Source organism: Homarus americanus, unplaced genomic scaffold (assembly GCF_018991925.1).
Source record: "Homarus americanus isolate GMGI-L3 unplaced genomic scaffold, GMGI_Hamer_2.0 scaffold26351, whole genome shotgun sequence".
NCBI lineage: Eukaryota > Metazoa > Arthropoda > Malacostraca > Decapoda > Nephropidae > Homarus > Homarus americanus.
This window is the reverse complement of record NW_024724368.1, coordinates 4162845-4186669: the sequence shown is the minus strand read 5'-3', so window position 1 is coordinate 4186669 and position 23825 is coordinate 4162845. Positions and strand designations below refer to the sequence as shown.

The 23825-nt window shown below is 38.1% G+C and overlaps 1 protein-coding gene across 2 annotated transcripts; it reads right to left on the bottom strand.

Moving 5' to 3' along the window:
• Positions 1-758: 758 nt before the first annotated feature.
• Positions 759-23466, bottom strand: LOC121864186 (cystathionine gamma-lyase-like). 2 transcript variants are annotated; one of them, XM_042363192.1, is made up of 9 exons: positions 23442-23466; positions 19084-19254; positions 13196-13277; positions 10197-10326; positions 9716-10021; positions 8852-9068; positions 7232-7383; positions 6546-6684; positions 759-930 (listed from the first exon to the last, which is right to left on the bottom strand). In XM_042363192.1, the coding sequence occupies exons 2-9, from the start codon at positions 19234-19236 to the stop codon at positions 919-921; spliced, it is 1191 nt and encodes a 396-aa protein (XP_042219126.1). In that variant the 5' UTR covers positions 19237-19254; positions 23442-23466; the 3' UTR covers positions 759-918. The 2 variants fall into 2 exon arrangements, with proteins under 2 accessions (XP_042219126.1, XP_042219125.1); XM_042363191.1 differs by lacking the exon at positions 23442-23466 and adding an exon at positions 23155-23274.
• Positions 23467-23825: the final 359 nt, after the last annotated feature.

Here is a 23825-nt window from a genome sequence, read left to right as displayed (position 1 = left end):
TAGACTGGACAGTTTATTTCTAATACCCTCCTCTGTGAACACAATGTGGATCAGTGCTGTGTCGAACCGTCTGTACAAATGTATTCCTTTTCTGCAAGTGACTCAAGATTTAGTGGATTACTCTACCAAATTGTGTCTTAATATTGAAACTACATTGTGAGAGACAGGATGACTGATGGAGTTAGGATAAGATGGCCAAGTGGGATTTGGACGACAAAATAGCTACATGGGGTTGGTGCACAGGTTGGCTGGATATGATTGGGAAGACAAAGTAGCTTTACCCTTTTCACGCTAACCTGACCCATAAGCCATGCCCCTTGCCTATAGCTACAAATAGCCGATTGGTTCCCCCGGGCATTTTACCTCCCCCCAGACTGTGCGTGTAAAATTGCGTATTTATATTGACCTTTTATGAGAATAATTTAAAATTTTCTAACATCCTCTTTGAAGTGCTAATGCTTGGAAATCATTTGCATTTTGATAGTTCAGATATTTAACATGTTAGATAATAACAGGTCTGCTCACCAATTGTGAACACATTTAGTTTGAATTTTCTATAAACCAATCGGCTATTAGTACAGGAGTATAGAAGAGGGGCGTGGCTTATGGTCCAGGTTCTTCTTGTTAGGTTTGTTGTGGTGTCATATCTTGGATGGCAACAGCAGTTTGAACAGCATCTTTCCAACTGTGACGTCTGTTTGATAAGTTAGATCATGCTCTAATAATGATGAAGGAAGAAGGATAAAAAAACAATCAGATTTTTAAAAGTTGGAAATTATTATTAATACAGTATTTTGCTTTACAAGAGACCTCGTCATTATTATCAAGATTTAATACTGTTTAGCAAATAATTCCAACATTTATGACTAACAACAGTGCAGGAGGAGACGCTGTAGTTACCATGCCCAAACATGAGGACTACTGCAATATCTGGAGGGAAAAAAAAAGGTGGATACAGTATATCACATGTTAAGTGGCCTCCAGGTGTCATGTTACCCCCTACCGTGCTCGCCTTGCTTTTGTGGCACCGTGGCACTACTCCTGTGGCAAGGTAACTAAATGATAAGGTGTTTACAAGTATTTGTTTTTGCCAGTACAGTAATTAGTGTTAATTAATGAGCTTTCAAATAATATAATACATGCAGAATATTTAAAGCTTCAATTATGCCGTGCCCGTAAGTTTTAAATCACTCATATATACAGTGGTCCCTCGGTTAATGAACACAATTCGTTCCAGAAGGTCGTTCGTTAACCGAAAATTTCGTTAGCCAAAACCATTGTTTCAATGGGATTTTGGGTAATTGGTTCCAGCTCACCGAAAATTACATACAAACGAAAAATAAATGCAGTAAAGTACACTTACTTTGAGGTGTGCATGTAGAAGGCTCCTGGTTGATGATGATGGGAATTAGAAGTGGGGGTGGAGGAGAAGGGAGAAGAGAAGGCAGTGGGGTGGAAGAGAAATCACCCAGGCTTCATGCCGCCACTATTTTCTTTAAATTAACACTGCACTGCACTATATTGTCAATAGTATATGTAAAATAAATTTCAAAATGACCAATAATTGTAATGTAAAAACGTAAAAATAGTTTATGTTCAATAGTGTCTCAAGCAAGAAGCTTCTTCCACTGAGCAGAGGCACAAACTGACACCATTCTGGGTGAGTCAAGTGGTTGTTTGGTGAGCTAAAAACTAGTTCCCTGTACTTCAATTATGTTAAATAATTGTTAAAAAGACTAAAAATTTTAATATAAGACTTGGAAAATTATTGAATAGTACAACCTTCTTGATATTTACTCAAATGGTAACGAATTTAAGTCCTAAAACCGATTACTGTATTGGCGGACTAATACTACAGCTGGTGAGCAGGCGAAAGCAGGGGAAAACATGTTGACACGATTTCGTTAACCGAATTGAATATTCTTATGGAAGGTAATTCGTTAACCGAAATTTCGTTAACCTAGGGATCACTGTACTGTACATTTTCTCAGTAATATGCACAATCTTTATGCTTTAAACACGTTAGTATTCAGTTCCAGAGAAAAGGCATTTTATCGTGAAAATGATGACTGGCCTATTACCCATGGTTTTGGCATTGTGACACTAATGCATAACAGATGAGAAAAAGGTTTGTTTTGTGATAAACATTGCATCCAACAATTATTTCTCTAATCCCACTACACCTAAATACTGGAATACTCTACTGTCCTATATTATATATTCAAGGACAGTAATATCTCCATTAGCCGGAATCCTTCAAACCCGGAACTCTCCAATAGCTGGAAATGAAATTTTCTCAGAAAATTGTTCCCAAAGCCAGAATTTTCCGGAAAATTACAGCTTTGGGAACGATTTTCCGAGGGGCATATTTTCCGGAAAATCCTAAGAAAATATTCCTGATACCCGGAAAATTCCGGGGATGGGGGTAGTTTTTCCGGGTTCGAAAGATCATGTAATGAGCAATTTCTGGAACTTCCGAGAACATTTTTCCATTACCCAGAAAATTTTGGAAAATTCCGGGGATGAGGGATTTTTTCCGGGTTCGAGAGTCGTCTCGTTACCTGGAAATCTCTCATTCCCGGAAGTGCTCTGCACCAATTGTACCGGCTAACGGGGATATCATTGAACTATATTGTATTAACTATAAAACCTGAAATGCTTAATGCTGTCTATAAAATGGGCAAATTTAATAATATAGACATGATTTTAGATGCGGCACTCAGCGTCAGAAGGGGGTGTAGCGACACCCCGGCAAAAATGCGTTTTTTGATGGATATAACTATTTTCACCTTTCCTCTACATGTTGGCATTGGATGTAACCCTCTAGCTCAGGGGTGGGCAAAGTACGGCCCGCAGGCCACATTTGGCCCGCCAAATTATTTCTGTGGCTCGCCACTGCATTTGGCAATCGGAAAAAAAAATCTTATTAATTACAGAAAGGACAATTTTGGAAGTTGGGTGGACATAGCAGCAATACTGGCTCGTTACTGTTAACCTGTGGCCCGCGAAGTGTGCCACCATTCATGAAGTGGCCCTCCAAAAATAATTGCCCACCCCTGCTCTAGCTAGAATAGAAATATGGTAGAAAGTCCTACAAAAATAAAGGTGATTTCGCCTCAGGCCAGGAGCTACGGATCTGGCTGTGCGCTCAGTTTCAGAAAGTGGCAACATAAAGTTGAGTGCGAGAGGAGCGCGAGCCAATGTCAGCGTGCCTCCCTCGGACTATATCCTCCGAGGCAGCCAATCCGCATGCCCAGATGCTTCCTCCTCCTTAGTTTTGGCGCGTATTTTAGCATCAGGTTAAGTGTATGTTCTACTGTTATTTTTTATAACTTTTCGGCATAACATTGATGTTATTCGTGTTCCACGGGCATGAGAAGTGCTGTGCAATATCTGCCCGATATTAAAGCAAGACTCGAATGAGGCCAGGCCTTCTGGTGTGGGTTCAGGAGTCCATTATTCCTGAGCTTGTGTTTGACGACAGTGCTTTATTTGCTTTTATCCTCTTCACCACTAATCGGCTCTTTAGCCGCTTAGGCGATCGGTCACATCTCTGTTACTTTTCCTTTTCCTTTATCCTCTTCGACAAATGATCGGTTCGTTAGCTGTTTGGGCGATCGGTCACGTCTCTGTTACGCACTGTTGGCAAGTACTGGGCATGCACCGGCTCCTGAATGTGTCTGAACCTGCCCCATTGTTGGTCAAGTCTGGTCTTGAAAGAGCTCACACTCGGTGCCATCACAACACTTTCTGGTAGATTGTTCCAAGAGTTCACAACTCTCACTCAGAAAAAGTTTGCTCTCACAGTTTTCTGGAGTTGGGGCTTCTTCAATCTTGAGCTGTGACCCGTTGTGGGGCGAGGGTCCGCCAGCTCCAGTTATTGACACTCGACTGAGTAGTGCCCCTTGAGATGCTTATACACCTCAATTAGGTCACCCATTGCCCGTCTGTAGTATAAGCTAGGCAAGTTCAGGCGCTCCAATCTCTCGGAGTAGCTGAGGTGCCGAAGTGCAGGCACCAGTCTGGTGGCCCTCCTTTCAACATTTTCAACCAACTGACAGTCCCTAGCATACCTCGGGGACCAGACGGGGTGACAGTACTCCAGAAGGGGAAGCACTTTACTCTTGAAGATCGTTATGAGGGTCAGACCGTCTAGATATCTGAATGACCTTATAAGACCCAATAATTTATTTGCCAGATTTACCTTCTCGCAATGGCCCGAGAACTTCAGCTTATTGTCAACATACACACCTAGTTCTTTCAGTCTCAAATAGTGCAGTTTCATCATCCCGTTAGGACATATGATACACCTCCTTACCATTAGTACGTCCCAGGTGCATCCTCTTACACTTCGTGACATTGATCTCAGCAGCCATTTCTTCGACACCCCAGTAATGCTTTGTGATAGTGATTTTGGCGGTGAATTTAGTGTTGATTATGGTGATACAAGTGCTACTGGCGATGGTGCAGGTGACGTGCATTATTACAGAAAAAACATACATCACGTTATGAACCATCGGAAGATCTTTTACCTGTCGACAATGAAATTGACTCACAGCATGATGAAAGTGATTATCATAATGACAATACCACTTGGAATGCACACAATAACTTTTTAGCGTGCTACAAAGCATCCCAAGATCTTATTGCCGACTATGACGAGTTAAAAGACAATGTGGCAAGTATTGACGATGATATATGACAGTGAAAGTGAAGATGAAAATGATGAGTGTGTCTAATGGTAACACAAACAGTGACACTGTAGTGGATACTCTCCCCTACAACTGCTGACTGATCACTTGCCGTCAGCTTACCAGCCAATCAGCAACGAGTTCCACAGACCAGGTAGCACTCACGGACTGTGAGGAGGTAGAAGTGGACAGGGACGAGACATGCATTGACCTTGATAGTGATGAAAGTGAACCTGACCCAACGAATGATAGTGAAAGTGGGCCCATACCTCAATCTTATAATCAAACTGAACTGTTGTTGGCATCAATAATCAACGATTTAATGGATGAAGAATCTGTGTGGCGATTTTTAGAGAGGGCAGAGAAAGACTTTGATCAGTAAGTGATTGATTATGAAGAGGCCATTAGAGTTCTACGCACTCCTCAGGATTTACATTCCTTCAAGTTGTTATGGTCTTCAGGGATAATAAAACGAAAGAACTTAAAGTAAGATTGTAATACTATTGTCATGATACTGTTTTTATCAAAGATTATGCAAACTTTCTCCACCTTTGTATTCATATGTTAATAACATTAGGGGGGGGGTGTAGTGGCGTTTCCAATTATTACACACTATTATACTTAACAATACTATAAATCTTTGGCTAATAATAGGGACAGAATGATAAATACCGATATAGGCAAACGAGTTTTTTATTATTTAATTCTTGGGGGTAAGACGAGTGCTGTTTTAGTGATCATTAACTTGTTTTACAGTATTAGCCCACAATAATAAGAAAATTTTGCAGAAAACTGCAATTATTGTTGGTTTGAAGCTCAAACAACTGTACATCACGGGTAGTTATTCTCATTCAACTCACAATAAAATAATAACTATTCACAGTACTAACTTCCAGTTTTCACAGTTCGCTAGGAGAGGAATTGAGCTGCACGATAAAAAAAAAGAACCCTCTAGCTTAACTCGTATAGCGTCAACGGCGTAACAGTTACGCCGATATACTTTTGAGATAAATGAATAAGTACAGTACTGTAAAATCTATACTCATAATGCAAAAATGAAACCAAATAAACAAAATAAATAATTATAAAATCATACAAAAAAAATACACTGGTGAAAATTATTATGAAAATGAGTAAATAATACGAAAAAGGATAAATATATTGATGCTCTGAAATCGAGATAGATGACAAATGAAGAAAAACACAGCTACAGACATAAATGTCTAATAAAATATTCTCGGAAATGGAAAATTGCTAAAAGGCAACTATGGCTGACGTCTCTGAGGCCAATGTGTATGCATATGGTCCTGGTGTGGACAGACGGTCAGACTTCACCTAGAGAGATCTACAGTCAATGCCAATCACCTGTTCAAGAATGTAATGTTGCAAAGAAAACAAAAATGTGACTACAAACTGGCAGTAATACTAGTGAAGAGGAACATTTATTAAGATTTGCTCCAACAGTGGGATATTTTCTGGACTGTCCTGCTGAAAATCAGGACTCTGGTCAGTTTACCTTTACCTCTACAGTATAGCTTAATTTTTAAGTTTTATACAGACTTGCTGGAGTATGATATGCTGTGTGTAAGAATAGAGCTAAATAGTTTAAAATTATACTGGGTGCCCCACTTAACATGGCTGATGTGTTCCCATGGTACTCGCACCAAGTGAAAATCCGCACTTTTAAATACAAGAAACCGTTTCTTACACAGTAAATAGTTGCCAAATGCTGTACAGTATTCATATTCTGAAAATGTCTGAAACTTCTTGAAATAAACTTTATGGAATCTGTACCAATATTTGAAGATTTAATGAAATTTAAGACTTTAGAAATACTTTCAAGTTACTACTCACCACAGCCTTAAGTGCTTGATCAAGGTCATTGATAAGGTCATCAGTGCCCTCTAAGCCACATGAGATCCGTATTAGACCATCCGTGATGCCAAGTTTGTCACGCGTCTCTTTTGGTACAGATGCATGAGTCATCACAGACCTTTATAAAACAATTTCACATATTACTTATTAGACTAAAGTTCCAGAAAAATTATGCTTTGATTACAGTACATATAATACATAATTATCCATCAATCACAATCAAATACGGTAATTGACATTTTAAATATTCTCAATGTAATGAATTATTTCAAAGATCATTAATTAACACATTACTCAAAATTTTAGATTGTGAACCCAGATCCTTACACCAGTACCTTTATCTGCAATTTTAACAAAATCTGTCACAAAGGCATCAAGACTCGCTGGATAGCTAGGTTGGGTCAGCTTGCCACTGACTTTATCTCAGCAAATAGAAAATGAGTAAGAGTGCCCTAATCCAGCTGGATGCTCAACCAATGACAGCATGACTAGACCCCCCCACGTATGATAATGCAAGCTGGTTCTCTTATAATTTTGCCCATGAAATCAAATAGAATTTCTTACCACACAACACTAAACTTATTAAACCAATTCTCATTAATCAGTTACTGGTTCAGTGGGACCTTACTGTACAGTTCTTTAAAAATAATGTTGAGGTAACTTACGGAAGTTCACAGAGGCTCTCATATCCGCCTAGACTCTCAGCAAGGGTGAACACCTTCAAATGCTTGAAGAATTTCTTAGAAGTTTCCAAATCATTTCCCTTGATGTAGAAACTCAACATGCCAGAGTGACCAAAGCACTGACGCTTGGATAACTGCAAAATAGAATAAATTTACAGTATTAAAATTCTTATGACAATGATCTGTAACAAGTAAAATTACATTATTTCACAACTGCCATAATTACTGTAGAGTAGTGGGAAAGAATTACAAAACTAAGGATTAATTTGAGTTCCATTGACTTTAAATCAATGAATTTAATTGCAAACTCAAAATGATTATTTTTTTTAAATCTCATCTTGAATGAAACCAGAACTAGGCTGTCCAACTACAGTACAATAAAGTGTGAATCTAGGACCCACAAGGCCTTAACATTAGTGACTGACAAATCAAAAGGATTTGTAAATTTCACCAAAATCACCTATAGAAGTATAGCCTTTTGTGAAACTTAGAGCAATAGTTTTTCCTTTACTGAACCACTGTACAGTACTCCTTATCCAGTCACCTAAACTTGCACCCACCCCACCCTTTTAACAGTCGACTTTGAAGAAATTGTACTTAAGGAAGAGAAGATAGAAATGTATACATGCAAAAATTCTTGAAATTATAAATTACTGAAGTACACTCGGTAAAAAACTACCGTTACAATTCCTGCGAGAAACAAACTGACACTACAAACGAAGTGTTTCAAAAAGCCCCCCCCCCTGAGGCATTCCTCACATTGGTAGCCCTGAGTGTGTATGAGTTTGATCACGTGTGCTCGAAACAAGTGATCGGCACTCAGAGTTAGTGCTGCCACACTAACACAATTTGAAACTTGATCGGAACTCTAATCCTCATTTCTCCATGTCTAATACACATTGTGAGTGGTGTTGCAGCAGCCTAATATTGTGATTTACATAATTAGTGCTACCAACATTTCCTGATATCTTACATAAAGAATGTGTATGTTATATGAACTGTGGAGCTATTCAGAGGTTTCAGTACAGCATGGTATATTTTCAATACGAATAAAAAATGACAATGTGGCATTAGCCCAAAGTGAAGAAGCAATACAAATACAGATTCGAAATTCGGTTGCAAATTAATCTTACACCTTTATTATATCCACTAATTCTGCCAAACAAATAATGCATTCCTATATGGCAACTCATCCACTTCCATGGTTACTGTAGTCCACGGTGTGTGTGGAACATTTAATATAACATACAGTTTATCTTATCTAGATATACTGACATTTTCCAGTCATATTGTAATAACAAAGTAATTCAATATTCTCAATGAAATAGCTAATTTTGGTCTACCAAATTAAGTACGAAATGTCTCACATTCAGGCTTACCAACCATCGCGAGACAACGGGAATGTTCAGTTGGAAAATCATCGGACCCTACCTGTATGGTAGTTTTTTTTACCGAGTGTACATATAGCACTGTGCCCCCATCCCAAGAGGGAAAATACAAAAGGAAATAAACTTTTGTTAATATAAGTAAAAATGCTTGAAGACCATATGAACAAAAAATAAATAAAATACTAATAATAATAATGAATGTTTGTGTGGTTACCTCATGCTGAGGGTGAGAAGGTAAGCCAGGGTGTATAACTTTCTCAACACAAGAGTGTGTTTCCAGAAACTTGGCAACAGCCAGACCATTCTTCATGTGTTGTTCCATTCGTAAAGCTAATGTCTTCAGGGACCGGTTGACCAAGTAACAGTCAAATGGAGAAGGAACAGGTCCAATAGAATTTTGGAGAAAGCGAAGTTGCTCGTGTAAGTCACTCCTGGTGATACAATAAAATTAAGTGAATGTTGCAAAATGCATTGCAATTTTGGGTGTCTATATTTCAAAATAGTTAATGCAATACAGGTTTTTAGGTCAATACTCGCCCTTAATTATGCTAGAGAAAGCAAAGGAGAATTGACAGATAGAAGGAATGAGTGAGGTGAACAGAACGGACAATAAGTACAGGGAGTATTACAGAAACAAGGGAATGAGGAATTGAAAGTAATGTCTGGCAGACAACATCTACTTGGGTTGTATGGACATACAGTGCTAAGAGAATTAGGAGTAAGGATTAGTAAAGAATATTATTTTAAGGTGGACAGCAGAAGGGAGAAGGAAGGACTAAGAAGAAGAGGGTAGTATGGGGTAAAACATATTCAAGAAGTGAAGGAGATGCATATTCAAGATAGAGCAGTGTGTGTAAATCTGTAGACGTCTTGGTGAAGGACATGCATAAATGATGAGGGGAAACCAGGTTTGGTGCCTTGTTGAGGAAGTGAAGTTCTGGACCCCAGCAAAATAACTGTATATTTAGCAAAGTAATGAAAACAAATACATAAAGAATGTATGTGTATAAATTTTCTTCATTATGACAAACATGCATCAAAGTAAAAAAAAAATTGAGACTTAAAAATTAGGCATTACCTATTTGTACAGATGGCTCCCATGATGACATCTGTATGGCCATTTATGTATTTTGTTACTGAGTGCAGAACCAAATCTGCTCCAAGATCAAGAGGTCGTTGAAAATAGGGAGACATAAATGTGTTGTCTACAACCAGGAATGAACTTCCATGTTTCTTTACTATAGCTGCCACAGCAGCAATGTCAACAAGCTTCAGTGTGGGGTTGGTGGGAGTTTCTATCCACACCATCTTGGTGTTGGTTTTCATGGCTGCTTCAACTTTCTTTGGATAACAAGCATCAACAAAGTCTATCTCGAGTCCAAATCTGAAAATGACCAACTCCTTAAAAAATCGATCATCTTCTACATCTTTGTATAATTAATATTTATCTTACATCAACAAATGTTCAATTAAATATCTACCTAGTTTATATCTAAACTAGAGTAGCAATATACAACACTGAATGTTGTATATTTACTACACAAGTAAAGTTGCTTTACCTTGTGGCAACATGCCTGAAATATCTATTGGTGCCACCATAAAGATCATCCATAGAAACAATATGGTCACCAGCAGAAAGGGTGTGAGTTAGGGTGGTGGTAGCAGCCAAACCCGAGGCAAAGGCCAAGCCTAGAAATGGAAAATAATTCATTAGGTAAAGGAGTTCACAAAGCATTGGAAATGAATATGAAAAACGAGAAACTTCATCAACAAAAAATTTACTTTTATGAACCCATTCATTTGGGAATGCCATTTTTTATATTTTATTTGGCTAGCTCCAACAGGGGACCCTGTACACCAGTGGTTAAAAGAGAATTAAAGTAAATGCAAAAACATATCAGAAATGAGAATTTGATTATGAAAATTCAATAGATACCTGAATCAGCTAACATAAGCAAGCTTTGAAACCTGGATACCAAAAGACTTACTGTAGTATATTAATCTAGACATTTTTGAGTCCTTGATTTTCCTAAGGCAGAAGAGCTGATCAACTGTAGGGTAGAGTATTATGTTCTGTACAGTACAGTACAGCATGCCATTACAATTTGTGGATTTTGAATTCATAGCCTTTCATTTTTCGCAGATGACACCCTGGATCTGCCCAAAAATGTCTGCGGGTAGTTTTAAAGTTGGCAGCATGTTCGCGGCAGGAACAGGGAGCACACAAGTTTTGTGGCAACCCGCACGGTGTGTCTCGTCCTGGGAGGGTGGCCCACGTACACTCTCTCCACCTCAGTCCAGGATAAACATTTGTCCATCTCATGCGTGTGCTCCTCTCACTTGTGATGGCTCTCAAACGCCCTCAACCACCTTCATCCAGCCATGGGAAGGCACCCAAACAAGTGAAGAGAGAAAAGGTCATGACCCTTGTGGAGAAGATGCAACTGCTGGACAAACTTAGGAGTGGCCAGCAGGACCAGTAAGGGGGGGGTGAGTGACTGCGTTTGCTAGTTAGTGCATCGTCTGCTCTTGTAACTCTCCTCCCCCTCCCTGCCATATTTCACTGGATTTAATAATAATAATAATTAACGGTTTATTGAAAGAGCTTGGCAGCCAGAAGGCTGAAAATATACAGTTACATATTTGGGGAATGGGTTTCGAATTACAAAAAATATACAAGTAACATAAGTGATACAAATAAGATATATAATAACTAGATGGGGAAAAGCTAGAACTACAGTGCATTTCAACATAGTGACAGTGCAAGAAGTAGTATTTACTGGGAGTGAATACATTGGTTTATTACAAGTTATTGATAATTTTTACAATGGTTGGGACTGGGCTGTTCTTATAGCGATCAGTACGTGCACATATGGGCTGGATGCGGTTGTGGTGTCGAACAGCAATTCTAGGGCTAGGGATCTCAGGTGGTAGTAGGAGCCGGTGTCGAGGATGGTGTAGAAACTTCTTACCAAATTTGCAGATGAGGTCGTGGTGATGGTCAGTGAGAGTCGAAAGGGTCAGTGTGTTGAGCGCTTCTTGATATTTGGAGTAGGAAGGGGAGAGAATAATCTTGCATGCCCTCTTTTGCACTTTTTCTAGGTGTTTACGTTGTGTGGCATTTAGGGAGGAAGACCAGGTAGGGGAGGCATAGGTGAGCTTGGGAAGTATGAATGTTGTGTAAACACTGAGGAGCTCGGGTGCAGCAACTCTGAGGGACTTGAGTCGGCGGAGGAGGTGGAGACGGAACTGGAGGATTTGACAACTTCACTGACGATTTAGTGTTAGTATGAGTGTTTACTGATAGAATAGTGCTTAATAGTGATTGATCATGTCATTGTAGCCAGGTTAGACTTGTGACTATAACCACCAGGCTACTGGGCCATGCTGTGAGGTGTTATGGTTGTTTTTCAACTCGTATTTTCAGGTAGATATACTGTACGTAACTGTCTTCATTTATTTTTATTGTTACATGCACACACCATCCTACATACAGTACATATTGTGAAAAAAATAAAGTACTGTATAGTATAAAAAATAATTGTCCTAAGGGTAAACACATTAGGGGAATACAGTATCCATTTTTTTGCACACGAGTTGGCTGGCTCAGTGAGGGAGGGGAGGACTGTAGCAGTGGGGGAGGGGAGGATTGTAGCAGTGGGGGGGCGTTGTTTGGGAATCAGCGTTCCAGCTGGTCTTCGTTACTATGGCGAAGCAGGGAGTGTATGTAAATGGCGACTGTTAAACTTTCATTTGGCTTTTATTTACTGGTCTGGCAATACTGTATAGTATTTTTTTTGTAACTTATTTATTGGTATTTTTATCTAGTCCTCACATTTACTGGTACTGTATATATTAATTAAAGAAAACTATGACTACAGGAGGAAAATACACACAAATGTTTTTTTCTAAATACAGCTGCTCCCCGACTTACGACGGGGTTAGGGACCGACATCCAGGTCGTAAGTCGGAAATGCTTAAATAATACATATAAAATCTGAAATGGGTGTCTCTTTTTCTTCTCCGCACCACAAAACACTCACTTTTAAGCTTGCCAGCCATTTCAAAGTGAATTACAAACGAAAATTTTGCCTGTGTACTGACTTTGGAACTCGAAAATACGTAATTTGACCAAATTTTGGTACGACCGAGGCAGGTCGTAAGTGCGGGTGGCCGTAAGTCGGGGAGGAGCTGTACTCACTGCCGTAAAATACGGCACTGTATTTTTTTTATCATTATAGTTTTTACACGTTTAGTATATTCACCGGAAGATACGGACAATTGGCTTTTTGGACAGCATAATACAGTACAGGAGGTCAGCAGTATCCTGACAGAGGTTCTACCGAGACAGGAGTTAGGTCCAATTACATATCAGAGAACTTTAGGTCCCATGTCCTAATAAAAATCACACATCTACATCAATTAAATCTTTGTGAGGAAAGTTTTCGACACATCTACCTTAAAATCTTTCTTGTGGCCACACTGGGTCCAGTTTATCCAGATGTCTGGTTATGTACAGTACAGAATCATGTTTACAATTCATTATCTTTCAACTTACCAAACTCAGCATTCTCAGTTGAAGCCAGGCACTTCTCAAGGCAGTTTCTGGTAGGGTTACCTGAGCGACTGTACTCAAACATCTGTAACATAAAACAATAAATTATATTTTCAAATAAAATTTATAAAAACCACTTTAAATGTGTGACAAAGTTTATTATACTCAATATAATGCTTAACTGATCTCAACTTTTTCACATTAAGAAATGGTCATAGATTTGTGAGCTATGACTGTCTAAATTGCTAAGGTGACTGCTGCTTAGCCCCATAAATTTCAAAACCATTTTGCAAAACAATTGCTTTAGATCTGACCCATGAAAGTTAAAACCTAATTCAGTAATATCTCCGTCAGCCGGAATCCCTCAAACCCGGAACTCTCTGATAGCCGGATTTGAAATTTTCTCGGAAAATCATTCCCAAATCCAGAATTTTCTGGAAATTCCAGCATTGGGAATGATTTTCCAGGGGGCACATTTTCCGGAAAATTCCGAGAAAATTTTCCCGATACCCGGAAAATTCTGGAGATGGGGATTTTTTTCCGGGTTTGAGAGATGAAAATCAGGCACATTTTCTGAAAATTCCGAGGATGAGGGATTTTTTTTCCCGTTTTGAGAGTCGTCTCGTTACCCAGAAACCTCTCATTCCCGGAAGTGCCCTGCACCAATTGTTCCGGCTAACGGAGACATCACTGTAGTATACAGTAGTTACTCTGGTGTTCAAAATAATTTACCTAGATGTTTATAGTTACAAAACACACACACTGACTAGTGAGGTATTGTTTGTATGTTGAGATCTGCACATATATGGACTGTTGAAATATACAATATTGGTAGACTTGCGCTTTCTAGCTGGATTCTGTAAAATGCTACTACAACCACATAGTTGGCACGGGCAATCCCCGGTGAAGGCTCACGTTGTTTAAGAATAAGACGAATGAACAGGCATTGTGAGAAATAAAACAAAGCCTAGGATTGCCTTTGTTACCAAAAGGACAACAAAATCCATCAAAGGCAATCCTAGGACCTCTGCATGTGAACAGGAAGTGCTACCATGGCTCCACAAGGACAACAAAAGCAATCCTAGGCTTTGTTTTATATATATATATATATATATATATATATATATATATATATATATATATATATATATATATATATATATATATATATATATATATATATATATATATATATATATATATATATATATAGTGTGTGTGTGAGACTGAGTGCATGCAAGTTATTGTTTGCTTGTTAATGTACTGGTATTTACTGATTTGTCTCCAAGTGGAGTGTGTACAGGTACTGCACAGCAGCTAGAGCTTTTATTTCATTCTTCTACCTCTATCAAGTTCACTTCAAATAATGCAATCCTTCATTTTCCCATTTAATAAACAAAAGTAGACTGGTAGACCTAGTTACCCTCCCACCTCCTAAGGGCATGTTGCCAAATAGCTGGCACTGAAGGCTATGTTGTTGCTATGGTCTTGCATATACTGACAAGTGCTTGGGGCAGTACAAAGCATTGGTATTATAATACCACAACAGTCTTCTCATTCAAATGGCAACATCCATATCCAGAGTCCTTGTCAGGGCTCGGATTATAAATGGAAAGAGAAGCTAACCTCCTAACCCTCTCGACTTAGTTGTACTGTATAACAGTTTCCCAGCCTGGCCTTGATTTAGAAAATATAATTTTAACCCTCTCAGCCACGGAGCCTGAGACACATATGAGGTCTGTCCGGAAAGTATCCAGCCATTTACTATTAAAAAAAAATATTGATTACCTAGGACTTTTTTTTTAGAGCTCATTTCACTACCATGGAATTGTTTTATCAATTGTCAATGTGTCTTTTCTGGTGTAAAATTGTCTGAAAAATTGTATGCAACTATAAAAAATTTCAAAATTCTTGAAATTTAAGCCACTTTTTTCAAGTAGAGTTGTAAGTTGAAAAAGTAGGAAAATGTTTAGTAACATCTCAATTTCCATTCACATTTTCCTTATATTAGTGTTCATTGATATGTACTATAAACCAAAATAAAGAACAAAGCATGTAAAATATCATGGGAAGGAAAAATAATATAACAAAAACTGATGGAATAATTAAAGGGCCGAGCGGCACACCCTCCTCTTGCTCTATTGGCCAGAGCCACATTGGCTTCATACTGTGCTGCCATGCACACGACGACCAAGACCGTCTCAGGGAAGGTGATAAAGCCCACATAAAGAAAACAACGTGTCAAATGGCTTCCAAAGTTCTGTCAGTTTCACTGAAAAGTTTTTAAGTTATTTGAAAATATAGCCCATTGGACGTGGCGCCACGTTGGCGTAGAGAGGCTCAGGGCAATTTTTTCACCTTATATGTTCGACTCCACAATGGCGTCGTGCGAGGCTGAGAGGGTTAATATCAATCCATCAATTATGATCAGGGGAAGTGAATGGTCCTTTGTGTACATGCACAATGCAGTACACACCAAATCATCAGAGGCTGCACTAATAATCATTATCTTTCCAACACATATCTGGATCCTAAATTTCTTTATGTCAAATTTCAAGGTGCATCAACGACCCTCAAGTGAGAACACCTACTGTTAAGAAAGTGTTGAATATATTACAATATTATTGATATAATGACTGGCTGTAATTCCTTACATATTGCTAAACACTTCCCGTCATTGTGATGAATGTGAATACAACCATCAACACCCTAGAATGGACATATCAAATCAGGGGGTTCAAAGCATTATCACAATGCAGGTCACAAGCTGAAACCTCTTGTTAACATGCAATGTACACTCAATTCTACGTTGCACTGCAAGAGGTCTGAGAATTACACTACCTACACTTCAGTATCTTTATGGAAGTGTTTCTTCCTTTTGGGTTTTATTTTTTGCCACTCTACAAAAGATTCAAATTCATTTATATTATATGGCATATAAAACACTATAAACACAACACTTAACAGCCCATGCTATTACACTCACAAGGTCGAGTTTTGGATTGCTAAACCTTATGATTAATCAGGATTCCACAAGTAGATCTTTTGTAAATAGACAACATAGAAAATGACCATCTCTAAAAGATAAATTTAATTTTACCTGTACAAGGTGATACATTTCCTGCTGCATAATTTTCTCTTTAGGAAACACACATTGCAACTCTCAGGTAGAATTAATTAAAAATATTGTTGGTGCACCTTTGTTGGGGTATAAAATGCTGAACCACAGGTTGACACTGAGGTCCGGCCTACCTAGAATCAAGCAGGGATATGCTGACTTGACACCAGTACTGGAAGTGGCACTACTATGGTAAAGTACTGGTGCTCTATAGGCTCTCTCTTCTACAATACTAATCTGATAGCGAACGAGGTCAAGGAGAAATTGATGTAGACATCAGAAATGATTGGGTAATATGGTCTCTGGTTGCAGCTGAGCGAGAATCAAATACATTATACAGTGACCCCTCGGTTAACGAACTCAATCCGTTCCAGAAGGTCGTTCGTTAACCGAAAAGTTCGTTAACTGAAACCATTGTTTCAATGGGTTTTTGGGTAATTGGTTCCAGCTCACCGAAAATTTCCTAAATTCAACAAAAATGGTAGAAAAGTTCACTTACTTTAAGGTGTGTATGTAGAAGGCTCCTGGATGATGATGATGATGTGCATTTGAAGTGGGAGGTGGAGGAGGAGAAGGGAGAAGAGAAGGCATTGGGGTGGAAGAGAAGTCACCCCATGGCACCATTTCACCCATAAAATTTTAGTTCTCTTGGTGTATTTCAAGATTATTTTCTTTAAATCAACACTGCACTTCATTATATATTGTCAATATGTAAAATACATTTCAAAATGACCAATAATTTGCTTGGAAACACAGAAAAAAAGAGTTTAGTTGAGAGTCTCAAGCAAGATGTTACCTCCAGTGAAAACAGAGAGAGACTAACGCCTGTTTGCTGTGTTAAGAGGCTGGATGCCACGCATTAAACTAGTCACTTTACCTTCAATTATGTTCAATAATTGTTAAAATTACTAAAAAATTGAATATTAAACTTTTAAAATTATTGGATAGTATAAACTTCTTGATATTTACTAAAATAGTAAGGAATTTAAGCCCTAGAACAGATTAATGTATTGGCGGACTGATACTAAAGCTGGTTGCCCGGTCAGTGCAAGCAAAAACATGTTGAGGTCGGTTCGTAAGAAATTCGTTAACCGAATTGAAGATCCTTATGGAAGGCAGTTCGTTAACCGAAATTTCGTTAACCGAGGCGTTCGTTAAACGAGGGGTCACTGTATATGTATAATGTGACATCTGATTCACTAGCTTCCAGAACTAAGCTTCCTTCCTAAGGGCTACAGTATCTTGGATTAATGCCACTAGGTCATGGCTGCCTTGATTCTAAGACTCTCAGCAATCATCATGCACATTTACCAAGTTGTTTTAGACATGCTTAGGTTATTAATACTGTGCTTTATACTGTATACAAAACAGATTTTTTCATACTTTCAATAACAAATAATCATTAGCATCAATCATAATATTGTACTGTACAAAGACTACTGTTTTATATTAATTACCATTCATAAATGAATCTTATGCATCATCTCTTAGTAAAATTCAAATACTAAAAGCACAGAGAAAATTTTACATACTGTACACTAATTTTCAGGGGCCATGTGCCAGTGTACCTCTTGGTAAAAAAATAAAAGCAAAGGAATGGCTGCAGAAATTCAATGTTATGGAATGCAAGGGAATACAACCTGGTCGAAATAGTAAAGAGGCATATCCCGCATACTAACACAAAGAGGAAACATCATTAACTGAAACAATAATAAAAAAAGACCTGGGTGTATGTTGGCAAAAAAAAAAATGAAGTTCTCGGATCATTGTGAGAAGATGAATCATTCTACTAAACTGGCAAGACTTGTTTAAAGACCTTACATATACTACTGTACAGTATCTAGATGGTCTGCCCCTCATAAGGCTCTTCAATAATGTGGTGCTCCCCCACCTGCAGTACTGTTTAGTCTGACATATGCTAAAGACTGCCAACTGATTGACAACACCCAAACTGGTACTGGCACTTGTGCACCTCAGTACCAAGAGAGGTTAGAGCACCTTTAAATGCCTCATTTATATTATTGAGGGGAAAGGGTTGATTTAACAAAAGTTTATAAGCACCTCAAAGGTCATAACCCAGTCAAGAGCTCACATCTGAAGGTAGTAGATAGCCATCCCGATACAGGGTAGTGACTAGTACAAATCTGCTAGTGTACTGTATGTTGAGATGCCACCCAAGAATGAGAGTAACAGAAGTGACCGACCGGCCAAGCGGCTAATGAGCCGCTCATTGGTGAAGAGGATTTAAGTAAAAAGTAAAGTTTAACAGAAACTGGCACATAGTCAGGTACAGTACATTCAAGAGCCAACAGTGGGTCGTTTGACCTGTGTCCGGGTGGGCTAATTCCCGTAAAAAAAAAAAATAAAAATAACAGAGAACTGGTCGGCTGCCCAAACAGTGTATGAGCTCACCAGGGGCAATGAGGAAAAATGTATAGAAACAAACTAGGTTCAGATTGCAATGCTTTTATAAGAACTAAATGATGAAGTAAAGATATGGTATCTTGACCGAGATTACAGGTAACATCTCTGCATTCACATGCAAAATGGAATCTTGTATGCAAGTGCCTAATTTATTTATTTTATTAATTAATAAATATAAAAACTTGTTTTTTCTGAAGTTCTCTTCGAGTAGGTCTCAATCGCACAAAGCAAATGATGAAATTACAAACATACTACCATCAAGTGACAAATCTGAAGTGGTTAAATTCAATGCTTATTAGAAACCCAAATAAAGTTGCATGATAAATTTATAAGGCACAGAACAACTTACCTTGAAGTCAGCAGGACCATTCTGTTTAAAAGTTGTAGCTGTGGAAATCGGTGGAACAACAGCTAAGTGACTCCACTGTTCGGGTTCGTTGCCATCATGGATGGCCCGGGATGAGAAGGTTGGATCATTTTTCAAATATCCCAAATCTTCCATGATGCCTCAAGATGTCTCCTGGAATGTACGAGAGAGAGAGAAAAAAAACATTTTAGACGAGTACTGAATGTATGCGAATTGTCTACTCAAAATTTTATGTACAGTACTGGGAAACTGGGTGGAGGAGGCAAAATATTATGGAAGGGAAAAGACAACTTTGTATGGATGTGGGAAAGAAATTGCTTTGTTGAAGGTAGGTGAAAAGGAAGGAATAATTAATACAGGAGCAACGTAGGAAAGTACATGGTAATAGGTTAAGGTGGGAAGAAAATTGCAATAGGAAGGAGAGAAGCATAGTAACAATATTCTATGTAGGTATGTATCCTAGCTCGCTGCCAAGGGTCCGACTAATTACCCAAATGTACCCAAATATAGCCGCAATGAAGTCAAATAATGGTCCTAGATGAATAAATCGGACTGCCAATCACTTCTCGACTAGTATTTGGTGTCAGAAAGTCACAAAAAATTGGAAAACTTACTTTAATCTGAGTTAATAGATCGCGTGCATGTACCGAGGGAGCGAGGAATTACCCAAATGTAGTCGCAATGAAGTCAAATAATGGTCTTAGATGAATAGATCGGACTGCCAATCACTTCTCGACTAGTATTTGGTGTCACAAAGTCACAAAAAATTGGTAAACTAAATTTAATCTGAGTTAATAGATCGAGTGCATGTACCTAACCTGACCTAACCTAACCTCGACTAGTATTTGGTGTCACGAAGTCACAAAATATTGGTAAACTTAATTTAATCTGAGTTAATAGATCAAGTGCATGTACCTAACCTAACCAAACCGAATCTTATCTAATCTAACCTAACACAACTCAGATTAAATTAAGTTTACTAATTTTTTTTACTTTATAAGACACCAAATAATAATCGAGAAGTGATTCACAGCCCGAATTACGCTTGTACGACCATCATTTGACTTCATTGCGGCTACATTTGGGTAATTCCTCGCTACCTCGGTACATGCACGCGATCTATTAACTCAGATTAAAGTAAGTTTTCCAATTTTTTGTGACTTTGACACCAAATACTAGTCGAGAAGTGATTAGCAGTCCGATTTATTCATGTAGGACCATTATTTGACTTCATTGCGACTATATTTGGGTACATTTGGGTAATTAGATGGACCGAGCTGCCAAGACTGGCATAAACCAAGATGTTCGTTATTTATTTAACTGCTCATAACTAAACCTTGAATAACTGTGTAAAATTTTCAGCGTTTTCACTACTATCAAGTGCATACAATACAGTTTACAACAGCAGATGAAACTACTAAGTCAAGGTCCACAAGCATGATCTTAACACCCCTTGAAACCCTTTAACTGGATTCTGCAGTCACTACCTGGGCTGTTTTGTTAACTAAATAATATGTTTAATAGCAAGTAAATCCACACACACACATATATATATACAGTATATATATATATATATATATATATATATATATATATATATATATATATATATATATATATATATATATATATATATATATATAATATAACAATGAAACACCAAGTTCCCAAGCACTTTCGTGTAATTCATATCTTCAGGGGTGAGTACAGACTAAGGAGAAATACTTGAGAAGGCTAATATATACAGTAGCGGAAGGAACTTCATCTCACTCTCCTCTACTGTATATATTAGCCTTCTCAAGTATTTCTCCTTAGTCTGTACTCACCCCTGAAGATGTGAATTACACGAAAGCGCTTGGAAACTTCGTAACGTCGTGTTTTCTTGTTTCTTGGGGTTATCAGCATATACTTGGATCACGCGCACCTACAGTGATTTACTTGCATATACAGTATATATATACAGTATATATATATACATATATATATATATATATATATATATATATATATATATATATATATATATATATATAAACTTGCAATTAACTTGTTACATTTCGCTAATAATAAAAGTAGGTAAAATCTATAAACAATAATGAAACAAAAAATTTAAACAACTAAAATATTGTACACAATAGTACTTACAGTAATTCACCAATTGATAAATTCAGCGAAGTTGGTAAAAATTTGCCTAACAAAGTTATTTCAAAGTAAAGTAAGGCTGCCAAGTCACTCCTTAGGCTCAAGTTGTCTTTTGTTTTAATCTTATCTAACTTTTGTTCCTTATCTGACCATCTCTTAATAAGCATGATAAGCATTTTGACAATTACTTTTTATGATATATCGGTACGAGTATTGGCTCTTGTGTTCAAGGATATTGTAGTGGATACTCTCCCCTACAACTGCCGACTGACCCCGCCGTCCGCTTACCAGCCAATCAGCGTACAACATGACATAAATGCTAGTGGCGGGGGAAGGATAAAGAGGATTGAAGTGAATTCTAGAGGGGGAGGAAAGGTGCAGTGGCTTAACACCGCTTGCGTTATTTGGGGTTATAAGTTTGAGGCAGCAGCAACCTGCCTGGACGCGGCGAGGAGGGGGCAGGACCCTGTCAGGTGAGCGTCAGGTCAAACGTCAGGTCAAACGTCAGGTGCGTGTCGAGTTGGGCAATGGTTTCTCAGTAGTACTATGACCGACTGCACCAGCAACAACTCTCTACAGCGCCTCACCAACAAGCTCCTCGCCCAACAGGACCTCTGAGCAAACTACTCCTCACCCAGTAACTCCTTAGCACTGCACTGTACAACAATATATATATATATATATATATATATATATATATATATATATATATATATATATATATATATATATATATATATATATATATATATATAAAGAAAACGCATTGTGAGTTTCTATTCTACCTCAATCCTGAGAATTGACAACTGGCCACATACTGTACACCACAATATATATAGCCAACTGATAGTTATTAATAAATCACAATGGCAGACTAATCTAGTACAGTACTAAAAAGCAATAGTAACTACATAAAATTTTAAATTTCTATCAATAAAGTACATGTAGATGTTATTTATAGGATATATATATTAGTGGTATTCAGCGGTTCCATTTACGCAATACTATCACAAGCTGGAACTCGCGGCCAAGCCCCTCCTCTCCACCAATCACAGAGATCATCATCCCCTCCGCCTATGAGCACTCAACTACAGGATTAACACTTGTACCTTCCATTCCAACATGCGAGTCATTATACATAACATTCTACACAGATCTTGTCAAAGAACATTTACGAACTTAAAAGGAAATCTTCTAAATTACATCTAAACCCGAATGTTGATTTCCGTAAAAGATTGCTAAATAATAAACGCGATAGTAAATGTATGAGGACTGTCAAGGTTCAATTTCAAGTCCGTAAATCCAGGAAAATAAATAGGAAAATTCAGACAATTTTACTCAATATTAAATGTAAGTTACTTGCATTCAATGGTGTACTACTGCAGTTATTACAAGGATAACAGTTAATGGTAAGCAATATACCAGGCTATATAATTAATAAATTGGATAAAAGTATAAGTATAAAAAATTACTTATACTGCATCACCCCACACAACGCTTCCGTGACGCCTGCTGGACCACACCACTCCTCGACCCCCTGACGGAGACACGATGATCCTCCCCATACTGGCCAGATATTTTGTAAATAATTATGTGTTAAAGGAATATCCTTCCTTCCTTAGGCTTTAGTAAGCCCCTTTATAATATTTATACTGTATATACTTGTCACACTTGCCAGATGCTTCTGGTGTCATTGTACAGGGGTACCTAGTGACAGCACTAGGATCCCGCTTACTCTATCAAGGAATAAACAATTGAAATTGAATTACTGCATAAGACGTGGACTGCGACTGTTGACAGTCTAAAAAGAGAACTGGTTAATATTCCGGCTCTCTATTCTTTTTTATTTTACTGTCAACGGAACAATATTTGATCATCAAAATAACATCCGCCACACAGAAAAACGCTTACCGTCTAAAGGTTGTTGAATAATGTGGGGGGAGGAGAACGGAGCTAATGGAGTCAGTGAACGTCCTCACACGTCGCAGAGTTGGTGCCTTCTGATGGCCGGCGCGAGCAGAGTTGCCAAATCAGATTTCCGTAAGTCGCTAAACTGACACGTAAAAAGCGCTAGATTTAAAAATTTGCAGAATTCTCAAGGTATCTAACCTAGGTTTGATATCATGTAGGCTTAAAATTACTTATTCAACACGAAAAAGGTTCAAATGATCTTCGTGCAACACTAAAGAATTACTCACCACGATTACTCCAGATCAGAAGTATCCCAGTCTTCTTCCGTATCAGTAGATACTACAGACAGCTTGGTCATGAGTAAGTTGACACGTGGCTCGTCAACTGCTGTGTTGCTGAAGAGCTGCAGTATGTTTCCATGGTGCCAATTTTCTTGACAACATCAATAGGTAATTCATAGCTAGGACAACACTTTTCATTACTCTTTAAGCCACACTTCACAGACATTATTGCATTCAGTGTTGAGATGTTCATCCTATAGCAAAGCTTGGGCTTAATTAGGTTTATGCGGCTGAAGGAACGCTCTACATCAGCATTTGAATGTGGCAAGGTGAGGGCAGATAGGGCAACTTCTGATAACTCTTTTTAGGGATTTTCACCTGAAGTCTTTG

Excerpts from the sequence above, each read along its gene's own strand:
- LOC121864186 (XM_042363192.1), bottom strand. The coding sequence starts at position 19,236 with ATGGAAGATTTGGGATATTTGAAAAATGATCCAACCTTCTCATCCCGG. Across the intron at positions 9,069-9,715 it reads GGAGCCATCTGTACAAATAG|GAGTGACTTACACGAGCAAC; the intron begins GTAATGCCTAAT and ends TTGTATCACCAG. Across the intron at positions 6,685-7,231 it reads GAGAGCCTCTGTGAACTTCC|GTCTGTGATGACTCATGCAT; the intron begins GTAAGTTACCTC and ends TGTTTTATAAAG.